At 70.8% G+C, this 22,517-nt stretch overlaps 1 protein-coding gene and 1 long non-coding RNA gene across 5 annotated transcripts in view; one reads left to right on the top strand and one right to left on the bottom strand.

Moving 5' to 3' along the window:
* INTS1 (integrator complex subunit 1) overlaps window positions 1-20,814 on the top strand; it is a 29,214-nt gene extending 8,400 nt beyond the window's left edge. For all 4 annotated transcript variants that reach the window (XM_058292478.2, XM_071213569.1, XM_071213570.1 and 1 more), the window contains exons 13-47: window positions 110-230; window positions 719-796; window positions 1,608-1,765; window positions 2,384-2,480; window positions 4,892-4,983; window positions 5,167-5,227; window positions 5,770-5,967; window positions 6,230-6,359; window positions 6,644-6,823; window positions 6,898-7,047; window positions 7,326-7,505; window positions 7,574-7,678; window positions 8,517-8,684; window positions 8,844-8,955; window positions 9,565-9,726; window positions 10,053-10,199; window positions 10,339-10,437; window positions 10,560-10,684; window positions 11,472-11,726; window positions 12,450-12,609; window positions 12,833-12,973; window positions 13,143-13,323; window positions 13,399-13,519; window positions 14,235-14,365; window positions 14,764-14,851; window positions 14,919-15,142; window positions 15,283-15,406; window positions 16,827-16,960; window positions 17,377-17,569; window positions 18,103-18,230; window positions 18,446-18,558; window positions 19,440-19,553; window positions 20,207-20,277; window positions 20,382-20,583; window positions 20,672-20,814. In XM_058292478.2, the coding sequence (XP_058148461.1) occupies window positions 110-230; window positions 719-796; window positions 1,608-1,765; window positions 2,384-2,480; window positions 4,892-4,983; window positions 5,167-5,227; window positions 5,770-5,967; window positions 6,230-6,359; window positions 6,644-6,823; window positions 6,898-7,047; window positions 7,326-7,505; window positions 7,574-7,678; window positions 8,517-8,684; window positions 8,844-8,955; window positions 9,565-9,726; window positions 10,053-10,199; window positions 10,339-10,437; window positions 10,560-10,684; window positions 11,472-11,726; window positions 12,450-12,609; window positions 12,833-12,973; window positions 13,143-13,323; window positions 13,399-13,519; window positions 14,235-14,365; window positions 14,764-14,851; window positions 14,919-15,142; window positions 15,283-15,406; window positions 16,827-16,960; window positions 17,377-17,569; window positions 18,103-18,230; window positions 18,446-18,558; window positions 19,440-19,553; window positions 20,207-20,277; window positions 20,382-20,583; window positions 20,672-20,787 (4,859 nt within the window). In that variant the 3' untranslated portion in view covers window positions 20,788-20,814. The remainder of the gene's footprint in view (window positions 1-109; window positions 231-718; window positions 797-1,607; window positions 1,766-2,383; window positions 2,481-4,891; window positions 4,984-5,166; window positions 5,228-5,769; window positions 5,968-6,229; window positions 6,360-6,643; window positions 6,824-6,897; window positions 7,048-7,325; window positions 7,506-7,573; window positions 7,679-8,516; window positions 8,685-8,843; window positions 8,956-9,564; window positions 9,727-10,052; window positions 10,200-10,338; window positions 10,438-10,559; window positions 10,685-11,471; window positions 11,727-12,449; window positions 12,610-12,832; window positions 12,974-13,142; window positions 13,324-13,398; window positions 13,520-14,234; window positions 14,366-14,763; window positions 14,852-14,918; window positions 15,143-15,282; window positions 15,407-16,826; window positions 16,961-17,376; window positions 17,570-18,102; window positions 18,231-18,445; window positions 18,559-19,439; window positions 19,554-20,206; window positions 20,278-20,381; window positions 20,584-20,671) is intronic.
* LOC139438487 (uncharacterized) lies at window positions 16,238-16,994 on the bottom strand. Its single transcript, XR_011648168.1, has 3 exons — window positions 16,856-16,994; window positions 16,601-16,636; window positions 16,238-16,364 (listed from the first exon to the last, which is right to left on the bottom strand). It is a non-coding gene; the product is annotated as an uncharacterized lncRNA (long non-coding RNA).
* Window positions 20,815-22,517: the final 1,703 nt, after the last annotated feature.

Raw genomic sequence — 22,517 nt, 5'->3', positions numbered from 1 at the left:
GCCCCTGTGGTCCAGGCGCTAGGCTGCCCTCCCCACAGCGCCCAGCCTGGCTCCGTGGCCCTCATGGCCTGTCATCCGGGCGCGCCATTAACCTGCGGCTCCGTTGCAGACCTCGAGGTGCTGCGCGCCTTTCAGAACCAGATGGCTGCCATCCAGCGGGACGCCGTCTGGTGGCTCCACACGGTCGTGCCCTCCATCAGCAAGCTCGCCCCCAAGGACTACGTGCACTGGTACGCCCTGCCCCGACGCCCTGCGCGGCGAGGGCCCATCTGGCCGCCCCCCAGGCACGTCGCCTGCCCGCGACAGGTGGCGAGGCTCGCGAAGCAGTCTGTCACCCCGGAGGTGGCCGCCCCACTGGCTCGCTCCTTGGGCCGCAGCACCTTGGGCCAGGTGTGCTGATGGTGCCCCGGTGGCGCTCCAGCCGGCACCCAGGCTCCCTGGGGGACTCCCGTGGGGCCATGCAGTGCGTGGCATCTGAGTCACTGTGTAGACGTGGCTTGGATACGCGGGCCTGCAGGCCTCCTTGAGCAGGTGGGGGCTTCCCCGGCAGGTGGCCGGGAGGTGGCTGGGCCTGGGAGTGGCAGTCTTGGCCATGGAGCCGATCCTGCCCACAGCAGGCGCCCGCGGATGCCAGACTCCAGCCCGTGGGAGCTGCGGGGTGGGGGACGGGGTCCCTGGGGGCTGGCCTCCCAACCTCTCGGCTCTACTCCTCCTCCAGCCTGCACAAGGTGCTTTTCACGGAGCAGCCGGAAACCTACTATAAGTGGGACAACTGGCCGCCGGAGAGCGAGCGCAAGTGAGCACCGCCACGCCGGCTCAGGGACATGCCAGGGCAGCTACCAGCTGGGCTCGGCTCCAGGAAGGGCTGCGGGGCAGGCGGGGCCGGGCCTGTGGCCTGTCCTGGGCTGTGGCCACTTGCTCTAGGGAACCCGCTTCCCGCCCACCCAGGAACCCCTAGGCCCCTCTGCTCTCGGGCTCAGCCCCCACGACTCCCCAGCTCCAGCCCAGACCTCCTCCCGCCTCTGCCTCCTGCACGTCTGGCTGCCCCCGGGCACCTCTTCCTGCTCGTTGCAGGCCCCCCGGCTACCCCCACTCAGCGCAGCCCCCCCCAGGCACCTCCTGCTTGGCACAGCCCCCCAGCCCCTCTCCCACTCGGCGCAGCCCCTTACACTCTTCCCGGCCTGGCACCTCCAAGTCCAGTTGGTTGCCTCGCCCCAAGCTCTAACGTGACGCTGCCCCGGTCCCCGGCTCCATAGGCACTGCCACTTTCCCTCCGCCCCCAGAGCGCTGGGTGGCACCTTCACCGCAGCACGCCGTGCCCGGTATCGGGCTAAGCTGCCAACGGGCTTTCGCCCATGGCCGTGGCACTCCCTCGCCAGGGAGCTGCCCCCCCTTGCCCCTGGGGGCCCAGGGTCTCTCTCACCAGGGGCGCTGGGAGCAGGGGCTGTGTGTGGCTTTCCTCGGCGGGCGCATGTGAAGTCAGAGTCAAAGAGCGCGTGGGGCCTGGGGTGGACGGCCTCTGCCTCAGGCTGCTGCCACCCCGGGGCCCCCGCTGCCTTCCAGAGGTGCCTGGCAAGTGCCCAGCGTGTCTCTCCCTGCGCCCGCAGCTTCTTCCTGCGCCTCTGCTCCGAGGTGCCCATCCTGGAGGACACGCTGATGCGCATCCTGGTCATCGGGCTGTCCCGGGAGCTGCCGCTTGGCCCTGCCGACGCCATGGAGCTGGCCGACCACCTGGTGAAGCGCGCCGCGGCCGTGCAGGCGGACGGTGAGGGCTGCCCCTCGGCCCGCGTGGCATTTGCCCCGCCAGGCGCCGCTGCCCTCGCCCCCTGAGGAGCCCTTGTGGACCCCGGGACGCGTCCTGCTGGGCTGGCTGCCGCGCCCCTGCCCCCGACGCTCCAGCCAGGCTCCGGCTCTAAACCATGTGCCCCCGGGAGGCCCGAGGACCCGCACTTCTGGCAGCGCTTGTCTTGGCCCGGTCGCCTGGCCCGGCCTTGCGATCTCTGTGGCTGCCGGTCGTGCCAGGGCTGCTGCCATGGCCTGTCTCCCTCCAGCGCAGCCCCCACCCGTCCGAGCCATGGCCCCCCTGCCTGGGACTCGCTGGCCTAGCTCCCCCGTGCCGGCTGGACGGCTCCCCAGAATACCGAGCCCTCCAGCTCTGAGCTCTCGCCCATCTCCCCCTCACTGTCCTTCCCTTCAAGACCCAGCTCGGTGCCCCAGGGCGCAAGCCTTCCTCAGTTTCCCCAGCCAGCAGCAGAAGCTTCTCCCACCCCGGCCCCCGGGCTTGCTGCCCTCCCCAGCCCCTGCCCAGCAAGGCGCCTGTGCTCCGGGCTCCTGGGCGCTGCGTGCGGCACGGTGGCTGCTGAGCGAGTGGCTTTGCTTCTAGATGTGGAAGTGCTGAAGGTGGAGAGGATCCAGCTGATCGACGCCGTCCTGAACCTGTGCACGTACCACCACCCCGAGAACATCCAGCTGCCCCCAGGGTGAGGCCCGCGCCTCGGTGGGCTGCGCCTTGGGGGCCCACGCCAGGGGAGGGGGTGGGGCTCGCACTTCGGGGGCCCACGCCTCAGCTCCGGCTCTGGCTCTGAGCTCCACCCCTCCGCAAGAGCCAGCGTCTTTGCGGCTGACGGGGGCTGCCCCACCGTGCCCTGGGCCCCCGCCCCAGCCCTGGCCCCACAGCTGAAGAGCGACGCCAGGTGGCACCAGGCCTGGTCTTTGACGATTCATTCCCGCGTCTCCTTTTCCCGCCTTTGTCTTCAGACAAAAGTGCATTTATGGTCAATTTTTAAACAGTTTACCGTACGGCTCGTTGAGAGCGGAAGACTCAGTGGCACCTGGTGTATCGGCTGTGTGGCTGCCCGTGATCCAATCTCAGGCCTTCGTTCCACACCTGTGGCCATCCTCCCTGCCCCGCACGCCACGCCCGCGCACAGCCCGCCCTGCGCAGCTGCTCCTCTGCTTCCCGTCTGTGTGGCTTGCCTGTTGTGGACGTTTCATGTGACAGAATCGGGCAGGACGTGGCCTTCCGTGTCGGGCTTCTTTCCTGCGTCAGCGTGTTTCCAGGGCCCGCCCGCGTTGCCACGTTGCGTCTTAGGGCTGGGTAGTCCACTGTAGTGGCCCGTGCTGGGCTCTGCTGGTGGACACCTCCTCCCCGCTGTTAGAACTAACACTGTGTGGAAGGTCACTTACAGGTTTTTGGGTGGGCAGGTGTGTCCATTTCTCCTGGCGCCTGCCTCGGGGTGAAATTTCTGGGCCCACTGGCATCTCTACACTTACCTTTTTAGGGAACTCACGGTTTTCCGAAGCAGCCGTGCCATTTTACATTCCCGCCGGCCATGTTCCTTCAGAACGTGTTGATCGGCTCTTCGATTACGGCCTCCTAGTGGTTGTTGGCCATTTGAGTATCTTCTTTGGAGGAATAGCTCTTCAAGTCCTTTGCCCATTTGTTACTGAGTTGTTAAGTATTCTTTGTGTAGTTTTGGTAATAGTCCCGTATTAAATAAGTAATTTCCAAGTATTTCCTAAACTTCAGATTGTCTTTTAACTCTCTATTTTTCTTTGTTGTTCAAAAGTCTTAAACTTCTGAGAAGGTCTGATTTATTTTTTGATTTTGTCTTACTGTGTTTTTTGTTGTGACATCTTCAGAAACCATTGCCAGATCCAGGGTCGTATAGTTTGTCCCTGTGTTTTCCTCTCAGAGTTTGATGGGTTTGGAGTTTACATTCAGGCCTGGGATCCCTGTGGAGTTCCTGCTCGTATGTGGTGGGAGTTAGGTCTTTGCCCATGGCCAGTGCTTCCAGCACCTTTGTTGAAAATACTGTTCTTCCTCCTGGTTATCTTGGCTCCCCGCCAAGGTCGACTGGCTGCACGTGTGAGCGTTTCTTCCTGGACTCTGCGTCCGGCCCGCGGCCTGCCCGCTGCAGGAGCCTCCTTGTCTTGGGAAGCGTACCTGGTGCTCAGTCTTGAATGTGCCACGGCGAGTCCCCCAGCTCGCCCCCAGCTCGCCCCCCGGCTCGTCCCCTGGCTCGCCCCCCGGCTCGCCCCCCGGCTCGCCCTGGCTGCCCCGGGCCCTGGAGTTTGCCTGGAAATTGTAGGCTTGGCTTGTCGGTTTCTGCCCCAAAAGCCACCTTGGAGTTTGAGAGGGGTCGCGTCGAGTCCAGGGTCCAGCCCAGGCAGGCGGCCTCCGCGCCAGCTTTGACTTCCAGTCTGGGAACGCGGGCGTCTTCCTGTGTCTCTAGCTTCCTTCAACCATGCTGTGTGGTTTTCAGTGTGTATGTCTTGCTTCTGTTAAGTTTATACCTGAGCGTTTCATTCTTCTTGGTGCTGTCACGAGGGACTTTTTTTGGCTTGGCTACCTCTAGCGTCTGCTCTCTTCTCCAAGCCGGCTGTATCAATGACAGCTGTTTGGAAATCTCTCCAAGTCACTCTCCAGATTGACCTGCGCCTTTCTCAGAGCTACGTCCTGGTTTGTCATCTGAAAGGACGGTGCTTTGTGAGTTACGGCTGCAGTGTGCGGGAGCTTCGTAGCTACTCACAAGCTACAGAGGTGGGGTCGTTTTGAGTTTCCCGGTGTAAGCCAGGCTGTCGCTGATGCTGACTGTGCGTTTTGCCGTAGTGACAGTTGGTCGCTTTTTCCAGGGACGGGTGCAGGTGCCCGAGGGCTCCGAGTGGCCGGGGTGGAGCTGGGCTGGGACCTGCTGGGAGCGGGCGCTGTGCTGTGTGCGTGGAGGGGCTACTGCGTGAGCTCAGGGGGCGGGGACAGGTGCTGGGGTAGGATGAATCCCAGAGGGGGGATTGTGGTGACGCTGAGGCCAGGCTGGGTAGTCCCTGGGGCACCTCCCAGCCGTCACCCCCCAGTGCAGCCAGACCCATGGTCCACGTGGTTGCATTGCAGGTACCAGCCTCCAAATCTCGCCATCTCCACCCTCTACTGGAAGGCGTGGCCCCTCCTGCTGGTGGTCGCCGCCTTTAACCCCGAGAACATCGGTGAGCGTGCTCCGGCCGGCGCGTGGGCGCGCGGTGGCTGGGCCACGTCCTCTTCCTTTGTGGCCATCCTCGTTTGTCAGGCGTGGAGTCGAGCCCAGCTCGGGCTGGAGGCCGAGCCAAGGGGGGTCGCATAGGTGGGTGCGTGTCCCAGCTGGGCCCACCGCGTGTTCTCGTTGCCCCTAGGTTTGGCTGCCTGGGAAGAGTACCCCACGCTGAAGATGCTCATGGAGATGGTGATGACCAAGTACGTCTGCCTGCCCGGGGGCCGGGCGGGTCCGAGCTGTGTGGGCAGCCCCGTGGCCCCGAGGGGCCCGGCCCCCTGGCTCGCCTCCGCCTTGGCTCCGCCTTCCCCGCAGGCCCCGCCCCTCACCTGAGCTGTTGAACTTCTGCCTCTCTTGCCCCTGACGCGGAGCTCGGGGGGGGGGGATGTGGGCTGGGGCGTCAGTGGGGTTCTTGCGGGCACCGGCCAAGGGCAGGAAGCCTGCGGGCTGTCCCAGGCGGCCGGGGCAGTGACAGGAGGGGGACGGCACCGCAGGGCGGTGTGCAGTGGGGGGCTGTGGCAGGCGTCGGGAGCCACATGGTCAGTGCACGGCCGGGGCGGCGCAGGTCAGGGCTGGAGGTGGGGGTCAGCCTGCCCCCTTGGGAGGGCGGCTGCGTGGAGGGGGCGGGCGTGTGGCAGAGGCAGCTAGCCCTGCCCTTCCCTGCACGTGGGAGCGGGAGCCTTTGTGGCCTCGCTGGGAGCCAGCCTCGGGCGGGCACGGCCACGGGTCCTCTGTCGGTCCCCAGCAATTACTCCTACCCGCCCTGCACCCTGACGGACGAGGAGCCTCGCGCCGAGATGCTCAGCCGGGAGCTGCAGGTGGCCCAGCGTGAGAAGCAGGAGATCCTGGCCTTCGAGGGCCACCTGGCCGCCGCCTCCACCAAGCAGACCATCACCGAGAGCAGCAGCCTGCTCGTGTCCCAGCTCACGGGTCTGGACCCCCGGTAGGGTCATGCCCGGGCCCCCACCCGCCTGCCGCAGACGCACAGACCTCTTGGGGCCCCTGGGCAGGGGGCTCCCAAGGGTTCGGTGTGGCCAGGAGGTGGCAGGACCCCCTCCCTGCCACCTGGGCCCCTGTCACTCCACAGCTCTCTGCACGCCCTGTGCACGGAGCTGCCCCTCGAACAGGTGTGGGCGCGGGGGGCCGGTGGAGGTGCCCGGGGGGCCGCGCAGCTTCCTGACACCCGCGCACTCTGTGGCTCTCAGGGGCCCCCCCCGCAGGCCCCCTCCTCACATCCTGGACCAGGTGAAAAGCCTCAACCAGTCCCTCCGCCTCGGGCACCTCCTGTGTCGGAGCCGCAGCCCCGACTTCCTCCTCAACATCATCCAGAGGCAGGTGAGCCCACGCGGGGCGGGGCGCGCGGGGCGGGGCGCGCGGGGCGGGGGCGCGCGGGGGCAGGCTGGGGGGCACAGCGCGCGGACCCAGGCCCGCGCACACCTGGCGCCTCGGCAGCCAAACGCCTGCCTTTGGTCCCACCGACCTGGCCGGGTGCCAGGCCTGCTGGGGCGTGGGCGCGGCGGCGCACGGGGTGGCTGCTGCCCGGGGCGTGGCCGGTGGCCGGGCCGGGAGGCGAGCGCAGGGACGGTGGCCGAGTCCTAGCATGCCGCGCCCGCCCACAGGCCTCCTCGCAGTCCATGCCCTGGCTGGCCGACCTGGTCCAGTCCAGCGAGGGCTCCGTGGACGTGCTGCCCGTGCAGTGCCTCTGCGAGTTCCTGCTGCACGACGCCGCGGACGCCGCCACCTCCGGGGAGGAGGACGAGGAGGGCGAGAGCAAGGAGCAGAGGGCCAAGAAGCGGCAGGTGGGCACCCGCACCCCGGGTGGGCCGCGCCCCGGGCCGGCCTGCGCTCACGGCTCCCCGCCCCCGCCCCGCAGAGGCAGCAGAAGCAGCGGCAGCTGCTGGGCCGCCTGCAGGACCTGCTGCTGGGCCCCAAGGCCGACGAGCAGACCACCTGCGAGGTGCTGGACTACTTCCTGCGGCGCCTCAGCTCCTCCCAGGTGGCCTCCCGGGCACTGGCCATGAAGGTGAGGGCTGCGGCGGGGTGGGCTGGGGGCCTCCTCAGACCCGGGTCAGCGTGCCCCGTGGCGTCCTGAGGCGCTCGCAGTGACCCCGGCCGCCCGGCCCCACCTGGGGGCACAGAGGAGGTTTCTAAAGACAGCAGCCCCTGCCGTGCCCCAACCCCGCTTCTCCGGGACGCGGGCGGGGGGCGACCCGCCTGCAGCTGGACAGCCCCGCGTGTCCCGCGCCTGCGCCAGGGCTGTGGCTGCCTGCCCTGCCCGCCCTTCAGCGCGTGCCGCCGCAGGGCCTGTCACTGGTGCTCTCGGAGGGCGGCCCGCGGGACGGCGAGGAGCAGGGCCCACCCCGGGAGGAAGACTCGGGGGACGCTGAGACGCTGCAGGGCCACCAGTGGCTGCTCAGGGACCTGCCCAGGCTGCCCCTGTTTGACAGTGTCAGGGCCACAACGGCGCTGGCGCTACAGCAGGTGAGCGCGTGGCGCGGTGCGGGGGGCGCGGGCGGTGGTGGCCCTGGCGCTCACAGCTGCCCCCACAGGCCATTCACATGGAGACGGACCCGCAGTCCATCAGCGCCTACCTGGTGTACCTGTCTCAGCACACGCCCGTGGAGGAGCAGGGCCAGCACAGCGACCTGGCGCTGGTGAGGGCGGGCCACGCCTGCTGGGCCGGGGGCGCCTGCTGGCTTGGGCTGCGAGGGCCCGGAGCCCGCTGCTGGTGCCTGGCCAGGTGTCCACAACGGTGCCCAGCGCTGGGCTCCTGGCACCCCAGGCACCTGGTGCCCTCTCGATTGCACCGTCCTGTCCCGGGGGTTTGTCTTGCACAGTGTGATCTGGAGCAAGTTGCAGGGGCCATATCTTCACAGGCCGGGCAGCCGGGCAAGGGGGCGAGCAGGTGGGTGGACGGCCAGTGGGGCGGGTGATGGGAGCTCTGCAGGTGGGGGCACCCTGTCCCAGCTGGCTGCTAGCCGGCAGCTGTGCCTCGGCCTGCGTCCTCGGTGCTCACCGGCTGGTGTTCCAGCGTCGGTGCTGCAAGTTCAGAGCAGAGAGATGCCTGCAGGCGTCTGGCTCGCAGGCCAGCCTTGCCATGCACGTCCTCGCGCGCTGTCTCTGTCGGGGGTGGGGTTCTCCGGCCACCGCGGCCTGCAGGTTTCTGGGCTTCTCCACTCTCCCCTGGGTTTTGCTGACGGCGGCAGCCCTCCGGCCCTGCGTCCAGTGGGCAGCTTGCCTGAGCAGCGCATCTGAGGCCCTGCTGACGGGGGTGGAGGTTAAGGGCCTGCTGTCTGGCCATCCTGCTGCTTCCGGTGGCCATCCTGCTGCTTCCGGGCCCACGTCCGGCGCAGGGGGTGACGCCGAGGCCTTCCCTTCGGGCCTCAGCCAGGGGGCGCGCCTCTCGCTGTCGGCACCTGTGGGGCCGGTGTCTCCCAGTGCTGGTGCCCGGGCCTGGGGGCCGGGAGAGTACTGACTACCCCCCACCCCCAGGACGTGGCCCGGCTGGTCGTGGAGCGCTCCACCATCATGGCGCACCTCTTCTCCAAGCTCTCCCACAGCGCCACATCGGACGCCGTGTTGACCGCCCTGCTCGCCATTTTCTCGCGCTACGTGCGGCGCATGCGCAAGAGCAAGGAGGGGGAGGAGGTCTACAGCTGGGTGAGGCCCACTCCCCCGGCCAGGGCCTGTGCGCCTGGGCCCCGCCTCACCAAGACCCCCACCGCACCCCCCTCATCACACACCCCCACCGCGCCCCCTCACTGCACCCCCCTACCGTGCTCCCTCACCACGCCCCCTCACCGCGCCCTCTCCTTGCAGTCCGAGTCCCAGGACCAGGTGTTCCTGCGCTGGGCGGGCGGCGAGGCGGCCACCATGCACATCCTGGTGGTACATGCCATGGTCATCCTGCTGACGCTGGGGCCGCCCCGAGGTGAGGCGCCCTGAGAGGCCCTGCGGCGTAACGGCAAGGCCGGCAGTCTGAGGGGGCAGAAGAGAAGGATGCGAGGGCCCCCGGGTCTGGAATAGCGGGGTGCAGGCTCCCTTACGGGCAGGGAGCGGAGATCATGGCGAAGCGGGTGGGGGCTGGGGGCTTGGTGCCTGACTCACGGGGCGTGGGCACGGCTGGGGAGTGGGGAGGAGGGAGCAGCGAGGAGCTGTCGTCGCGGCAGCGTGGTGGGTGAGAAGACCCCCGTGTGGGGGGCTACGCAGGGGCAACGCTACCCCTTCACGCCAGGCCTCGCTGAGGTGCCACCGTGGCCTCCGTTCCCAGCCACGAGGAGAGCCGGGTGGGGGTGGGCTGGGCTGGCGGGGGCCCGGGGAGGTGGGGGGCCCGGGGAGGTGATGGGGGCAGGGAGGTGGCGGGGGCCCGGGGAGGTGGGGGGCCCAGGGATGTGGGGGGCCCGGGGAGGTGATGGGGGTGGGGAGGTGGGGGCGGGGCCCAGGGACGTGACGGGGGCAGGGAGGTGGCAGGGGCCCGGGGAAGTGGGGGGGGGGCCTCGTGAGCCCTGCCTGGGGCTCACTGTCGTGGCCTCTCACTCAGCTGGCGACAGTGAGTTCTACGCGCTGCTGGACATCTGGTTTCCGGAGAAGAAGCCGCTGCCCACCGCCTTCCTGGTGGACACATCGGAGGAGGCGCTGCTGCTGCCCGACTGGCTGAAGCTGCGCATGATCCGATCGGAGGTGCCGCGCCTGGTGGATGCCGGTACGGGTGCCCAGCCTCTGTGGGCCGTCTCGCCCCGGGGGCCCAGGGAGAGACCCAGAGCTGCCGGGCTTCTGCCACGCGCCGGGCACAGCCCTGGGCACACGGGGAGTGCCGCTGGACCTGCGCCAGCCCGCTTGAGCTCTGCGGGGCCCAAGGCGTCACATCCATGGGGGTCGGGAGGAGGGGGCCGTCGCCTTAGCCCCAGGGGGCGTGGCGAAGGTACCGGGGCCTCCAGCCGGCTCTTGAGGGCGGGGCGGGCTGTGGTGGCAGCTGCACAGGGGCGGGTCTCCAGGTGGGGTCCCCGAGCCAAGGCCTTGTTGCCGCAGCCCTCCAGGACCTGGAGCCGCAGCAGCTGCTGCTCTTCGTGCAGTCCTTCGGCATCCCCGTGTCCAGCATGAGCAAGCTCCTGCAGTACCTGGACCAGGCGGCCGCCCACGACCCGCCCGCGCTGGAGCAGAACATCATGGACAAGAGTGCGGCCGGGCGGGGCCTCGCAGGGCGGGGCCAGCAGGGAGGGGGCCTCGGGCGGGGCGGGGCCTCAGCCAAGAGGCGGCAGCGGCCGGGAGGTTGGTGTTGGCTGCGGCTGAGCCCCCGCCCCCACTGCTGTTGCAGATTACATGGCCCACCTGGTGGAGGTGCAGCATGAGAGAGGAGCCTCTGGAGGCCAGACTTTCCACGCTCTGCTCACGGCCTCACTGCCCCCCCGGCGAGGTACTGCCCGCTGCCCCAGCACAGAGCCTGAGCCTCCCCGGCCCGATGGGCCTTCTCCCGGGGTGGGCGTCCCTGGGTGCTGGCGGGGAGGCGCGCCCATCGACGCTGCCCCTCATCTGCAGACAGCACGGAGGCACCCAAGCCCAAGAGCAGCCCGGAGCACCCTGCAGGCCAGGGCAGGATCCGCACCGCGACGCCAATCCGGGCGCTGGGCCCCGAGGACGACCTGGCCAGCGTGGTCCTGCAGGTGCCGGCACCAGGGCCCTGGCGTGGAGGGGACCTCACCCTCCGTGTCTCTGGAGCCCTGCTGCCTGGCGCCAGCCCCTGCTCTGCCCAGTACTTAGCACAGCCCTCGTGCCTTGGTGTCCTCGTCTGTGAAACCGGGTTGGCCAGGGCGTCTCCCCCATTTGCTATGGGGACCGTTGAGCCACAACCCCTCGAGCGGAGAGCAGTGTCCGCTCCGTCCTCAACCCTGCTCAGGCACATGCCCTCTGCACGTGTCGAGAGGCATGAGCCCGCCAGCCTCGCTCTCACCCCACGCCCGGCCCCCCCAGGCGTGTGTCACTTTCGCCCCACTCCCGGCCCCCCCCGGCCTGCCTGGCTCTTGCCCCACAGGTTCAGGGTGTCTTTAATGTCTCTACTGAGGAGAGACCCACATTCCGCTCGCACCCACTCCACTGTGCGTCTCCAGGGTTTTGCGTGGCCTGCCCCCGTGGACCACGCCCCCCCTCCGTCTTCTCGTTGTGCCCATCTTTGAGCTGGGGAGGCGGTGTGTGAAGGTGGCGGGCCACCCGCCCACGCCCTCAGGCCCTCCTTCCAGCGGGGAAGCCTGCGGGGTGGGGTTCTGGGCACCTCCACCCTCCTGGGCGCCAGCCGCCGGCAGGATGACGGGCGCTGGGGTCCCTCGCTGCTCCCCGTGGGGTCCAGCAGGCAAGGGCGCCTGAGGCTGGCCCAGTCTGCGCGGTGGGCCTCCCGCAGCGAGGGCCGGGGTCCGGCTGCCCCGCTCTCCCCAACCCTGCCCTCCACTGTTGCAGATCTTCCCGCTGGGCCCTGACCCGCGGTGGCAGAGCGCGAACCCCCGGCCCCTCGCCCTGGCCCTGCAGCAGGCCCTGGGCCAGGAGCTGGCCCGCGTGCGCCAGGGTGACCCCCAGGTGGCAGGCGTCACGGTCCGGCTCCTGCAGGCCGTGGCCACCCTGCTGACCTCCCCCCACGGTGGGGCGCTGGCCGTGGCCATGCACCAGAGCCACGTCCTCGCCTGCCCGCTGCTGCGCCAGCTCGACCTGTACCAGGTGGGCCTCTGCTAGGCTGGGGGGCTGCAGGGGCGCTGCTGGCGGGGGCCCCCATCTACCCTGGGGCCTCAGCAGCAGAGTCCACCAGTGCCAGGTGTTGCCCACGTCCTCCCGGCCCCCCCAGCACCGCCCGCCTCCGGGAGCCTTGGTGCGTTAGCTCCCAGAGAAAGATTTGTTCTTAGGGGACCGGGGGGCTCCCAACTTTCCATGATGGAACTTTTTAAGAAAACAAAAAAGTTGAAGAAAAGATGGTATGATTTTCACCCCTGTAGTTACCGTCGTTCAGTAGTTAACAGTTTGCTCGCCTCACCCGGCTCGCATTTGTGCATAGGCGGGCTTTGTGTGTGTCTGTTCGCGTTTATTTCCCATGCCACATGGAAACGAGCTGCCAGGAGCCAGGCCCCGGGCCCAGCTGCGAGGCCGTAGGGGCTCTGCCACCCGCCGCCCATCTGGGCGCCGCCTGGGCCGGCCGTGGCTGAGCGGCCTCGCCCTCGGCACTCTCTGAGCCCTTCCCCGCCACCTGGGCCGGCCGTGGCTGAGCGGCCTCACCCTCGGCACTCTCTGGGCCCTTCCCCACCACCTGGGCCGGCCGTGGCTGAGCGGCCTCGCCCTCGGCACTCTCTGGGCCCTTCCCCGCTGCCTGGGCTTGGAGCTGGCGTCGCCCCTCGGCAGGCCCTTCGCCGTGGGCGGGCGTCGAGCACAGGCTGCCGCTTGTCCCCGCAGCGCTGCGTGCCCCAGGACACCAGCTTCTCGTCGCTCTTCCTCAAAGTGCTCACACAGCTGCTGCAGTGGCTGGACGGCCCCGGGCGGGACGACGGGCCCCTCCTGGCCCAGCTCAAGCTGCTTGCCACCCAGCACTCTGCCAGGCGCAGGATCAGCGATGGTGAGGGCAGCGGGCAGCGGTGGGGCCGGCTGAGGGCGGGCACGGCGGCCCCTGCAGGCTCTGCCCTCTGCTCTGTCGGGGAGGACGGCCCCTGCACTGGCACAGGGAGGCGATGGCGCCAGGCCGCGGGACGGGCGCCGACACCACGGGGCCGGGAGGTCGGAGGTGCCGAGGAAGCCTGTGGCTGCGGGGTGCCAGGGCCTCACGCCCGCCTGCCCCGCAGCGCGCACGGGCTTCTTGCACCTGGCGGAGGCCCTGGCCTTTGGCCGTGACACGGAGCTGGTCGCCGCCACCGTCCGGGCCCTGATAGGCACGCTGCGGGCGGGCGAGAAGTGCAGCGCGGAGCCTGAGCTCGTGCGCAAAGGTGCGTCGCCTGGACACGGGCATCTCCTGCGGCTGCTCCTGGGAGGGGGGAGTGACCGCTTGGGAAGCCCTGCCCCTGCCGCCTACCCTGCACGAGGGCCCTGAGGCCGGGCTGGAGCCCCTGGAGCTGCAGGGGCTGCGGGTCCCGGTGCTCACGGCCCGCCACGCAGTCCTCCAGGGCCTCGTCGAGGTGCGGTCGCCGTACCTGGAGGAGCTGCTGGCCGTGCTCTTCTCCGCCACCGCGGGCAGCACCCCTGCGTCCCCTGCAGCAAGGCCCGTGGCGGTGGTGAGCTCCCTGCTGCTGCAGGACAAGGAGGAGCCCCTGGGCCAGCGGGACGGGGATGGCTGCAGGTGAGCGGCGGGATGGCGGCAGCGGCCGGCGCCCGGGGCCCCTGCGCTGTGCTGACCCTGCCTGCTCGCCTGCAGTGCGGAGGCCGTGCAGCTGGGGCCCTGCTCGGGGCTCCTTGTCGACTGGCTGGAGATGCTGGACCCCGAGGTGATCGGCAGCTGCCCCGACCTGCAGCAGAGGCTCCTGTTCTGGAACAAGGTGGGTGCAGGCTCAGCCTTGGGCTGCCCGCAGCACCCGCTGCAGCACCGGCTGCAAGGTAGACCTGGCTCCCTCCGGGAGCACGGCGTGGCCACACTGGCCAACGACGTGAGCCCCTCCCCGGCAAGCCCCTCGCAGTGGCCACAGCAGCTGGGCCCCTCTTGCCACTGGTCCCAGCATTCCCGGGCCTGGCTCTCTCGGCCCAGGCTGGACTCCAGGCCGTCCAGGCCGGTCCACCGGGACGAGGCTGGGCAGACGAGGGGCTGGGGCAGGAGGTGCTGCTCTTGGCAGAGAGGGGAAGAGGCAGGAACTCCTTGGATGGACGGGAGAGGTGCAGGCTGCGTGGGCTGTGCCCGGGTCCTGGGGGCGGGGCGGCCCTCTGCGCTGGGGACCCGAGCAGGTCCTGCAGGAGCGGCCGGGTCCCTGGGGTGGGGTCCAGGTGGGCCCCTGGAGGAGCTGGCAAGTTGTCTGCACAAGCCCCCGGCCCCGCAGCGAGAGGGGGCGTCCTGCACACCCACGCTGCCTTGGGAGAGATGCTCTGCCCGGGGCCTGGCCCTGCCTGGGACACGCGGCAGACTTGGGCTCTGCTTGCCGTGCGGGAGCAGTCCCACCCCTCCGCCTCCTGTGGGCCCACGTGCAGTGTCGTTGGCCGTCCCCGCACGCGCAGGCAGGCCTGTCGGCAGCCCGGGCTCCCTCCCGGCCCTTCCTCCTCCAGGGCGCAGGCTGTGCCAGCCCCCAGGGCCCCTCCTTCCGACCCTACCTCTTGGCCCTCCTCACGCACCAGTCCAGCTGGCCCACGCTGCACCAGTGCATCCGCTTCCTGCTGTGCAAGGGCCGTGAGCAGAGGTGAGCCCCGTGGCGGTCTCCGCACCACACGCGTCCCTCCGTTTCCCTGGCTGGGGTTGCCTGCTCTGCGGTGGTCTGCTGGCCGGGGCAGGGGGTGCCCACCAGAGCCGAGCGCTCCAAGGTTCCAGAAGGGGCGCCGACCAGCTCGGGACGCGCAGCATGCTCCTGGGAGGTGGGGAGGCCCGAGGTCTCTGCACCTAGATTGCAGTTCTCCTTCCCTGCCGTGGCTTCCGGGGGGTCTCGGGGGGGGGGGTGGTTGAGGCGCCTCCCGACCCCCTGGCGGCTCCTCGGCCAGCCTCCTCTGGGTGTTTTTGTCTCCATGTCCCGCGGCCGCAGGCGGTTCTCTGGGCCTGGCCCCCGCCGCGCTCCTGGCGCTCAGCCCCCTCCCGCCCACGCAGGTGCGACCCGTCGGCCTCGCTGGATTTCCTCTGGGCCTGCGTGCACGTCCCGCGGATCTGGCAGGGCAGGGACCAGCGGACCCCGCAGGCAGGTCTCGGCGGGGCGCCCGGGGGGCCGGCGCCCGCTCCCGCCCTGACTGGCCTGGCCCTTGCAGAAGCGGCGGGAGGAGCTGGTGCTGCGGGTCCGGACCCCGGAGCTGCTGCGCCTGGTGGAGCTGATCCTGGCCGAGGCCGAGGCCAGGGCCCCGGGTGCCGACGCGGCCTGGAGCCCCCTGCAGTCCCGCGTGCCCCTGCTGCTCAGCTGCTGCCACGGCAACGACGAGGGCGTCAGGGAGGTGACGGACTACCTGACGGGCCGCATCCAGCAGTGGGGGGACAGGTGAGGCGCCCGGGGGCGGGCGCTCAGGGCAGCCTCAGGCGCTGCAGCCTCGCCCGCTGGGCACGTCTGCCGCCGAGCTCCGCAGAGAACGGGGGCGCCGTGCCGACCCCGCCCCGCTCACCCCAAGCCCGCCCTTCCAGCGTGGCGGGCAGGCGCTGCCGGGACCTGCTCCTGCAGCTCTACCTGCAGCGGCCGGAGCTCCGCGTGCCCCTGCCTGAGGCCCTGCTGCGCAGCGAAGGGGCCCCCAGCAGCAGCGTCTGCAAGGTGAGCGGCCGCGCCCTCCGTGAGCGGCGCGCAGGTCCCGGGTGGCTCAGGCGGCCGCCGCCCCGCAGGCTGGCGGGTGGTTCCTCTGCTCCGGAAGCGGAAGCCGCGCCGGGCAGCGGGCTGGCGCGCTTCCACAGGCCGCAGTGGAGGAAAGGGCCCTGGCGGCCGCGGCCCGCCTGCCTGGACCCTCGCGGGCCTCGGGCGCCCCCTTTGCCCCTGAAGAACCCCCGGGCTGCAAGGAGGGGGACGTAAGCGTCTCTCTAGGGCTTTGGCGCAGTGTCACGACCCTTCTGTCAACCGGTGTTCACAACGTGAAGCGCTGCGCCTTACACGTGTCACCACAGCCGAGGGGCACGCCTCTGCAGCAGCCCAGCGGCCTCGCGCCCCCTTCCGGTCCCCCCCCTGGCACCCCAGCTGCTTCCCGTTGCCGCGGGTTCCACAGGCCACAGCCAGCCCGTGCTCGCCGGCCCGCGTGTTCTCGTGGTCATGGACTGAGCGCTCCCCTCCTCTGCTCAGCAGGGCCCCACTGTGCCGGGCCGCGGCCGCTCCCGGCTGGGGGGTTTCCCGTTAAGGCCCTAACGTCCACGGCTGCCGTGAGCACCGGTGTGGCGTCTCCGCGGGGACCCAGCTTGCGCCCGTCCTGGTCCGCTCCTTGGGGTAGAAGGGCGGGCCGGGTCTCCCCACACCCTCCTGCTCCTGCTGCTCGGTGCCCGCCCGCGGCCTTCCCCGCCGCCGTGGCTCCCTGGGCTGCTCCAGAGAAACATCAGTTGGCTTTAAAGCGGGATTTTATTAACTTACGGTTTTGAGACTAAAAGGAAGCCCAGATCAGAGGGCCAGCTGGTCTCTCCAAAGACCGTGGCGTCTGGGCCACCATTGGCCATCCACGGCTCCTCTGCCCCGTAGCAAGATGTCCTGGTTCCACCAGCTTCTGGCTTCTGTGGCCTACTCTCCTGTGGGTCTGAACGGCACTGTCACAGAGGGTTCCAGAAGAGGATCAAGACCACTGGAGAGGGCGCCTCGGGGCAGGCCCCTTCCCTGGGCTCGCTCCCCAGGGCTGGACTAGGGCTGAGGACTGGCTCCAGGGTGCACGCGGCTGGAGCACTGCCTCAGCGCAGGGGCGGGAGGGCGCCTGCTGGGCTCTTTCGCTTTTCTCCTTCCGCGCTCCTTTATTTGCACAATTGAAGTCACGCTTACCGCCGCGTTCTCCTGCTCGACACGCCACCTGGTGCACTGTGGGGAGAGCTTCTTCTACTCTAGAGAAGTGGACCCCAGCCCACTGCCTGGAGCGCCTGGGGCCCGGGCCTGCAGCGTGCAGGCGCTGCCCCCGTGCCCTGTGGAGTCGGCCAGCAGCCCGCGGGGTGCGGGGGTGGGTGGGCCCCGAGCGCGCGGCGTGCCCCAGCCCTGCCTCCTTCGCCCTCAGCTGGACGGCCTCATTCACCACTTCCTCACCCTCCTCGCCGACACCAGCGACTCCCGGGCCTCCGAGAGCCGCGTGGCGGACGCCAACATGGCGTGCCGGAAGCTGGCCGTGGCCCACCCCGTCCTGCTGCTCAGGTACCGCCGTCCCCGTCCTCCTGGGGCCCGGGCCTGCACCCGCAGGGTGGGCTTCAGACACGTCCCGGGAGAGTCCAGGGCAGGGCCCAGCGCAGGCTCCTCGCACCCCCAAAGCAGAGGTCCGTGGGGCGCCACAAGCGCCGCCCTCCCCTGTGGACTTTGAGTTGGAAAGGTTTCCGCAGCCCGGGGGCAAGGTCAGCGCACAGGGCTCGGCCTGGGGAGGGGGCGCGTGCAGGGCCGTGAGGGCCTTGGGCACGGTGGGACCCCTGCAGAGCGGCGCTCACCGTCCACGGGCACCGCCGGGGGCTGCGACCTTTGCCCGCGGCGCCGTGCGCTCGACCCCAGGGACTCGGGCCCCTGCGGGCTGGGCAGTGCCTGCGGGCAGACCCCACGACACGCTCCCGGGCCGCCCGCAGGCACCTGCCGGTGATCGCCGCGCTGCTGCACGGGCGGACGCACCTCAACTTCCAGGAGTTCCGGCAGCAGAACCACCTGGCCTTCTTCCTGCACGCGCTCGGCGTCCTGGGCCTCCTGCAGCCGCAGGTGTTCCGCAGCGAGCACCAGGGGGCGCTGTGGGACTGCCTGCTCTCCTTCATGCGCGTGCTCCTGGTGTGTGCCGCCCTCAGCCCCGGCTCGCCCTCCGCCCCGCCCCCGGGCCCCGTCCTCGTGGGAGATGATCGCCCCTCGAGCTCCTCCCGGCCCGGAGCTCTCCGTCGGCTGAGGCCGGGGCTCCGTGACCCCTCAGCCGAGCAGCACCCCTTCCCTGGCTGCACGGGCGGCCGCCTGCCTGGGGGCCGGCTCTCGCCCTGGGCAGCCCTCGCCGGACCCCTCCCTGCCGGGGCAGGTCCCACGCTCCCGCGGCCTGGGCCTCCGTGCTCTCAAGCCTCCCTGCAGCCTCAGGTCGGAACCCGGTGCCACCTTCTCTGCTGGTTATTTGTGCCCGTGCTTAGCCTCTCTGGCCCGGTCACATCCTCGGCTGCTCGTTGACACGGCTGCGTTCCGAGCTCGTGAGGGACAAGGGCCGCTCCTGGGCGTCGGCTGGGCCGTTTGATTCAGGGCCCCCCAGAAACGAGCACACGGGGGCCCGGGATGCGGCAGGGCCTTGTACTGACCCAGGGCGCCGCCTGGCTGTCCCTCCTCAGAATTACCGCAAGTCCTTCCGCCACCTCGCGCTCTTCATCAGCAGGTTCGTGCAGTTCATCCACAGGTACATCACCTGCAACGCCGCCGCCGCCGTCTCCTTCCTGCAGAGGCACGCGGATCCGCTGCAGTGAGTGTGCCCTCCCCCTCCACCGGCCACGGCCCCGGGCGGGTGTGGGAGCGCCCGGCGGGCCCCGGGGCAGCTGAGGGCGGCAGCCGAGGGGGGCCGGCCTGGGCTTGCGGGCTGGGGCGGGGCGGGTGGACGGCAGATGCTCCCGAGGCCCGCGGGGCCCTCGGTCTGCCGGCCCCCTCGCCAGGGAGGCCCGCGCTCCCTCTCGCCCGCAGCGACCTGTCCTTCGACAACAGCGACCTGGTGACGCTGAAGTCGCTCCTGGCGGGGCTGAGCCTCCCCGCGCGCAGCGGCGTGGCCGACCGCGGCCCGGACGAGGAGGGCGAGGGTGAGCGGCCCGGGCCACGCGTCCCCCGCAGCGGATGGGGCCCCCCGGCCGGGACAGCCTTGCCCTCGCGTCCTGGCCTAGAGCCTCAAGGGCCCTTCCCCGGCCCCTCGCCTGTTCACGCGTGGGAAGTGGCGGCGGTGCGTGAGCCCCCGTCATTGGCCCCCGTGTCTGATGTGACCCAGGACAGCTGCCCACCCCAGCCTGCCTCAGGCGCCGCAGGACGCGTGCCGGCCGTTGGGCGTGCGTCCTCGGTGCCCTGGACCCAGCTCTCCCCTCGGGGTGGCACTGTACACCCTGCAGGCACAGTGCCCGCGTGTCCCACCCAGAGGCGGCAGTCAGGTGTCCATGAGGGCGCGGCGCTGCGCTGAGCCGCAGGACGGCTGCCCCGCGGCTGCAGGTGGCTTGTTGTCCGGCCTTCCACGGCCCGGGAACACTCCCCCTGCTGTGGCTGCGTGTGTGGCAAGTCCCGGCCTGTGCAGGCCAGCCCTCCGCTGTGGCTGTGACCCGTGTCGCGCCCCTGAGGGACGCCCTAGGGTGGGGAAGGGGGAGAAAACTCAAGCAGCCCCTGGGCATGACGGCGCTGTGGAGGAGCAAGCCCAGGGCGGGCGCTGGGCAAGGAGGGCCGAGCCCGCCGGGCGGCGTGGGTGGCCGTACTCCCCCTCTGCACTCTCCAGAGCTGCCCGGCCTGTGCAGCGGCCGCGTCTCCCCTGGAGTCCGCGCCCAGGGCAGCCTGGAGGAGCAGCGTGGGTCCCACGCATGGCCCTGGGGTGTCGCTCTTGCCGCCTGGAAGCTCCTCCACGTCGGCCCTCAGCGGGCAGGGCTGGGCCCGGCAGGCCTGGCCCGGGTCTCCGGCCCGCGGTCACGCCGGCGTTGCTCTCCAGATGAGTGCCCGGCCAGCTCGCTGCCCCTGCTCAGCGTCCCCCTCTTCACCCCGCTGACGGCCGCTGAGATGGCCCCGTACATGAAGAGGCTCTCCCGCGGCCAGACGGTCGAGGGTGAGTCCTGGCCGCCTGTTCTGCCACCGGGGCCTGGGTTCCGGGGCCGTCCAGGGGCACATGGGGGGCGGGGGGTCCCCGTGGGGTGGGGCTGGCCCTGCAGCAGCCTCGGGCCTCCTCAAAGCGCGCGGCCTGGGTGTGGAGACAGCAGGCTTGGGGCGGGGTGTCCTGCATTCGCTTTCTCGGCGTCCGGGCGGAGCCAAGCACCCTGGGAGCCTGGAGCCCGCGGAGGTGCTCGCGGCACTGTAGCCCTGGTGGTGGGCACGGGTGGGCGGCTCCTCCCCACAGGGCGCGGGGCGGGCCGAGCAGCGTTGTGCCGTGGCCGTGTGGCAGCCGGTGAGCGTCGTCTGGGGAATGACAAATGCAGCCCTGAGCCCCCTGGTGTGCTCGGGCTGGTCTTGGGGACGGGCAGGGGTGTGCGGCTGCACGTGTCCTTCGACTGCTCCGGTGGAAGGGGCAGCCACGTGACATTCCGGTGCTTTCCATCCTGGGCTGCCCGGCCCCGTGCCCTTCCTGAGTCCCGAGGGGGTGGGGGCGTGGCTCTCTGGGCCCCCGCAGGGGTGCTGCCCAGGGCAGGCCGGTGGGTTGCAGTACGGGGGCTGGGCAGGGTCGGGCCCCCCCACAGCGCCCGGTCCCCTGTCCCGCTCGTGCAGACCTGCTGGAGGTCCTGGGCGACATCGACGAGCTGTCGCGGCGCAGACCCGAGATCCTGGGCTTCTTCTCGGTGAGCGGGAGTGGGCGGGGCCCTGCCCAGCGCCGGGCTGCCCGTGTGCGGGGGGCGGCTCTGGCCCACACTGGGGGCCCCGCTCACCCGCTGCCCCCCCCCAGACCAACCTGCAGCGGCTGATGAGCTCGGCCGAGGAGGCCTGCCGCAGCCTGGCCTTCAGCCTGGCCCTGCGCTCGGTCCAGCACGACCCCAGCACCGCCGCCGACTTCCTGCCCGCCTTCATGGCCTGCCTGGGCAGCCGCGACTTCGAGGTGATGCAGACGGCGCTGAGGAGCCTGCCCGAGTACACCCTGCTCTGCCAGGGTGAGTCCGCGGCCGGCGTCCTGCCCTCGGGCCTCGCCGGGTGCGGGCGGCGGGCGGCGCGGCCTGAAGGTGCCCCTCTCGCCCCCAGAGCACGCGGCTGCGCTGCTGCACCGGGCCTTCCTGGTGGGCGTGTACGGCCAGGTGGACACCAGCGCGCAGATCTCGGAGGCCCTCAAGCTCCTGCACATGGAGGCCGTGCTGTGACCCCCCCAATGAAGCGCGTGTCCCAGAGCCAGCTTCCTGGCCATCCTGTGTCGCGTCGCCCCGCCTGAGACGTTCCGGGAGGCCGGGGGCACCTCCGGGAGGGTGCCGCGCCTTGGCGCGGGGTCTGGGGGCAGGGCAGGGCCCCCCGTTTGGGGGCTGGGTCGGGTCCCCCGCGCCCCCTCCCCACGCCCCCTCCTGCTGCTCCACAGGGGTCAGCCTCTTCCACACCGACCACCTGAGCGAGCAAGACGGTGGGCGACGGGCCCTGGGTCCCCGCGGAGGCCTGACTGCTGAGGGGGCATCCCAGCGGCTGACAGCCCCCTCCCGCCTGCCGTGCCCCCCCACCCTTCCCACCCAAGGCGCGCGCCCGGGCGAGCTCCCGCGGTGCCCTGGGGGCCTTGGCAGGGCTGGGCCGCCTCCCTGCAGCGTGGGCCCCTGCCCTAGAACTCGGCTGCAGTGAGCCCTGCCCCATCGGCACACCGCCCAGGGCCGCTCCCTGAGGGTCCGAGGGCCACAGTCCTGTCCCCTGCGGGGGAACAGCAGGCTCAGGGACCCCCAACTCCCACTGCAGGGCCGAGTGTCCTCGGTGAGCTGGCGGCAGGGCCTCGGCCTGGCCCTCCTGCGCCCGGAGCCGCCGGGCCACAGCTGTCCTGCCCCCTCCGCCCCACCCCTGCCAAGAGCGGCCCCCGCGGCCCCCGCCCCACCCACGACCAGCGCCGCTGTCGGTACACGGCCCAGCTCTCACGAGGCCCTGGCCGGCTGTGCCTGCAGGTGCTGGGTGCGCCTGATCCCAGCCCTCTCTCCAGAGGGCCCGCCTCAGCCCCCCAGGGTTCCTGCGGGGACTAAGGGACACTAGAAGGTTCCCAGAGATCACTGTCCTCTGGAGATCCAGAGAGCCCAGAGTCTCCGGCCCAGCGGCCCCACGCCCATCCCGTGGCCGGCTCAGAGCCGGGGGACCAGGCCGCCCGGCAGCCCGGCCTCCGGCTCTCCCGGGGTCTTGAGGCAGCACAGGGCCAAGGGCCAGGGCCAGGCGGGGAGCCCGCAGCACCCTGGGGCCCTCCCAGCTCTGCCACCCTCCCCTTGTGGCCCTCGCTGGTGCCCCGGCACCTCAACTACAGGTGGCAGCTCCCGCCCTGCAGCAGGCCGGGGTGTGGAGGAGGGCGGGGCCCATCTGTCCCCCTCCCTCTGGGTCAGCAGCACCCCAGCCACCCTGGGCCTGGGCCCCCTGGGTGCCCCCACGTTCCCACGCCGCCGCCTTGTAAAGCCCCAGGGCCCTGTCCAGCACGGCCCAGCTGAGCTCTCGTTACCCAGAGCCCAGCCCCCACCCACGGGACCAACGAGGCCCAGGGAAGGGCCGGCGCTCGGGCGCCCGCCTGCCGGGGACTGCCGGGCCTGGAAAGCCCCCTCGCCCCCGTCCGTCGGGGCCGCCCCGGGGCCGCCCGCGGAGTGGGCTTGGCTCTGCCGTCCTGGGTTGAGCAGATGGCTCCGCAGAGCCCAGGGCCGCACCCGCAGGGGCAGCACGGGGCCAGGGCTGGCCGAGGTGGCGCCCGGCACCCTCAGCCCCGGGCGGGCCCTGCCCTCCGGCCTCTGCTCACCCACCTTTGGCCCCGGCCCCAGCTGAGACCTGGAAGGGCGGGGAGTGCCCGGGAAGGTGACGGCACCCGCAAGCAGAGGGGGGCCTCGGGGGAAGGCGATGCCAGGATACCATTCACCCCCGGGGTCAAGATGGA

The sequence above is a fragment of the Dasypus novemcinctus genome (assembly GCF_030445035.2).
Source record: "Dasypus novemcinctus isolate mDasNov1 chromosome 23 unlocalized genomic scaffold, mDasNov1.1.hap2 SUPER_23_unloc_1, whole genome shotgun sequence".
Classification (NCBI taxonomy): domain Eukaryota; kingdom Metazoa; phylum Chordata; class Mammalia; order Cingulata; family Dasypodidae; genus Dasypus; species Dasypus novemcinctus.
The sequence above is the reverse complement of the archived record's forward strand: the minus strand, read 5'-3'. Positions and strand labels throughout refer to the sequence as shown.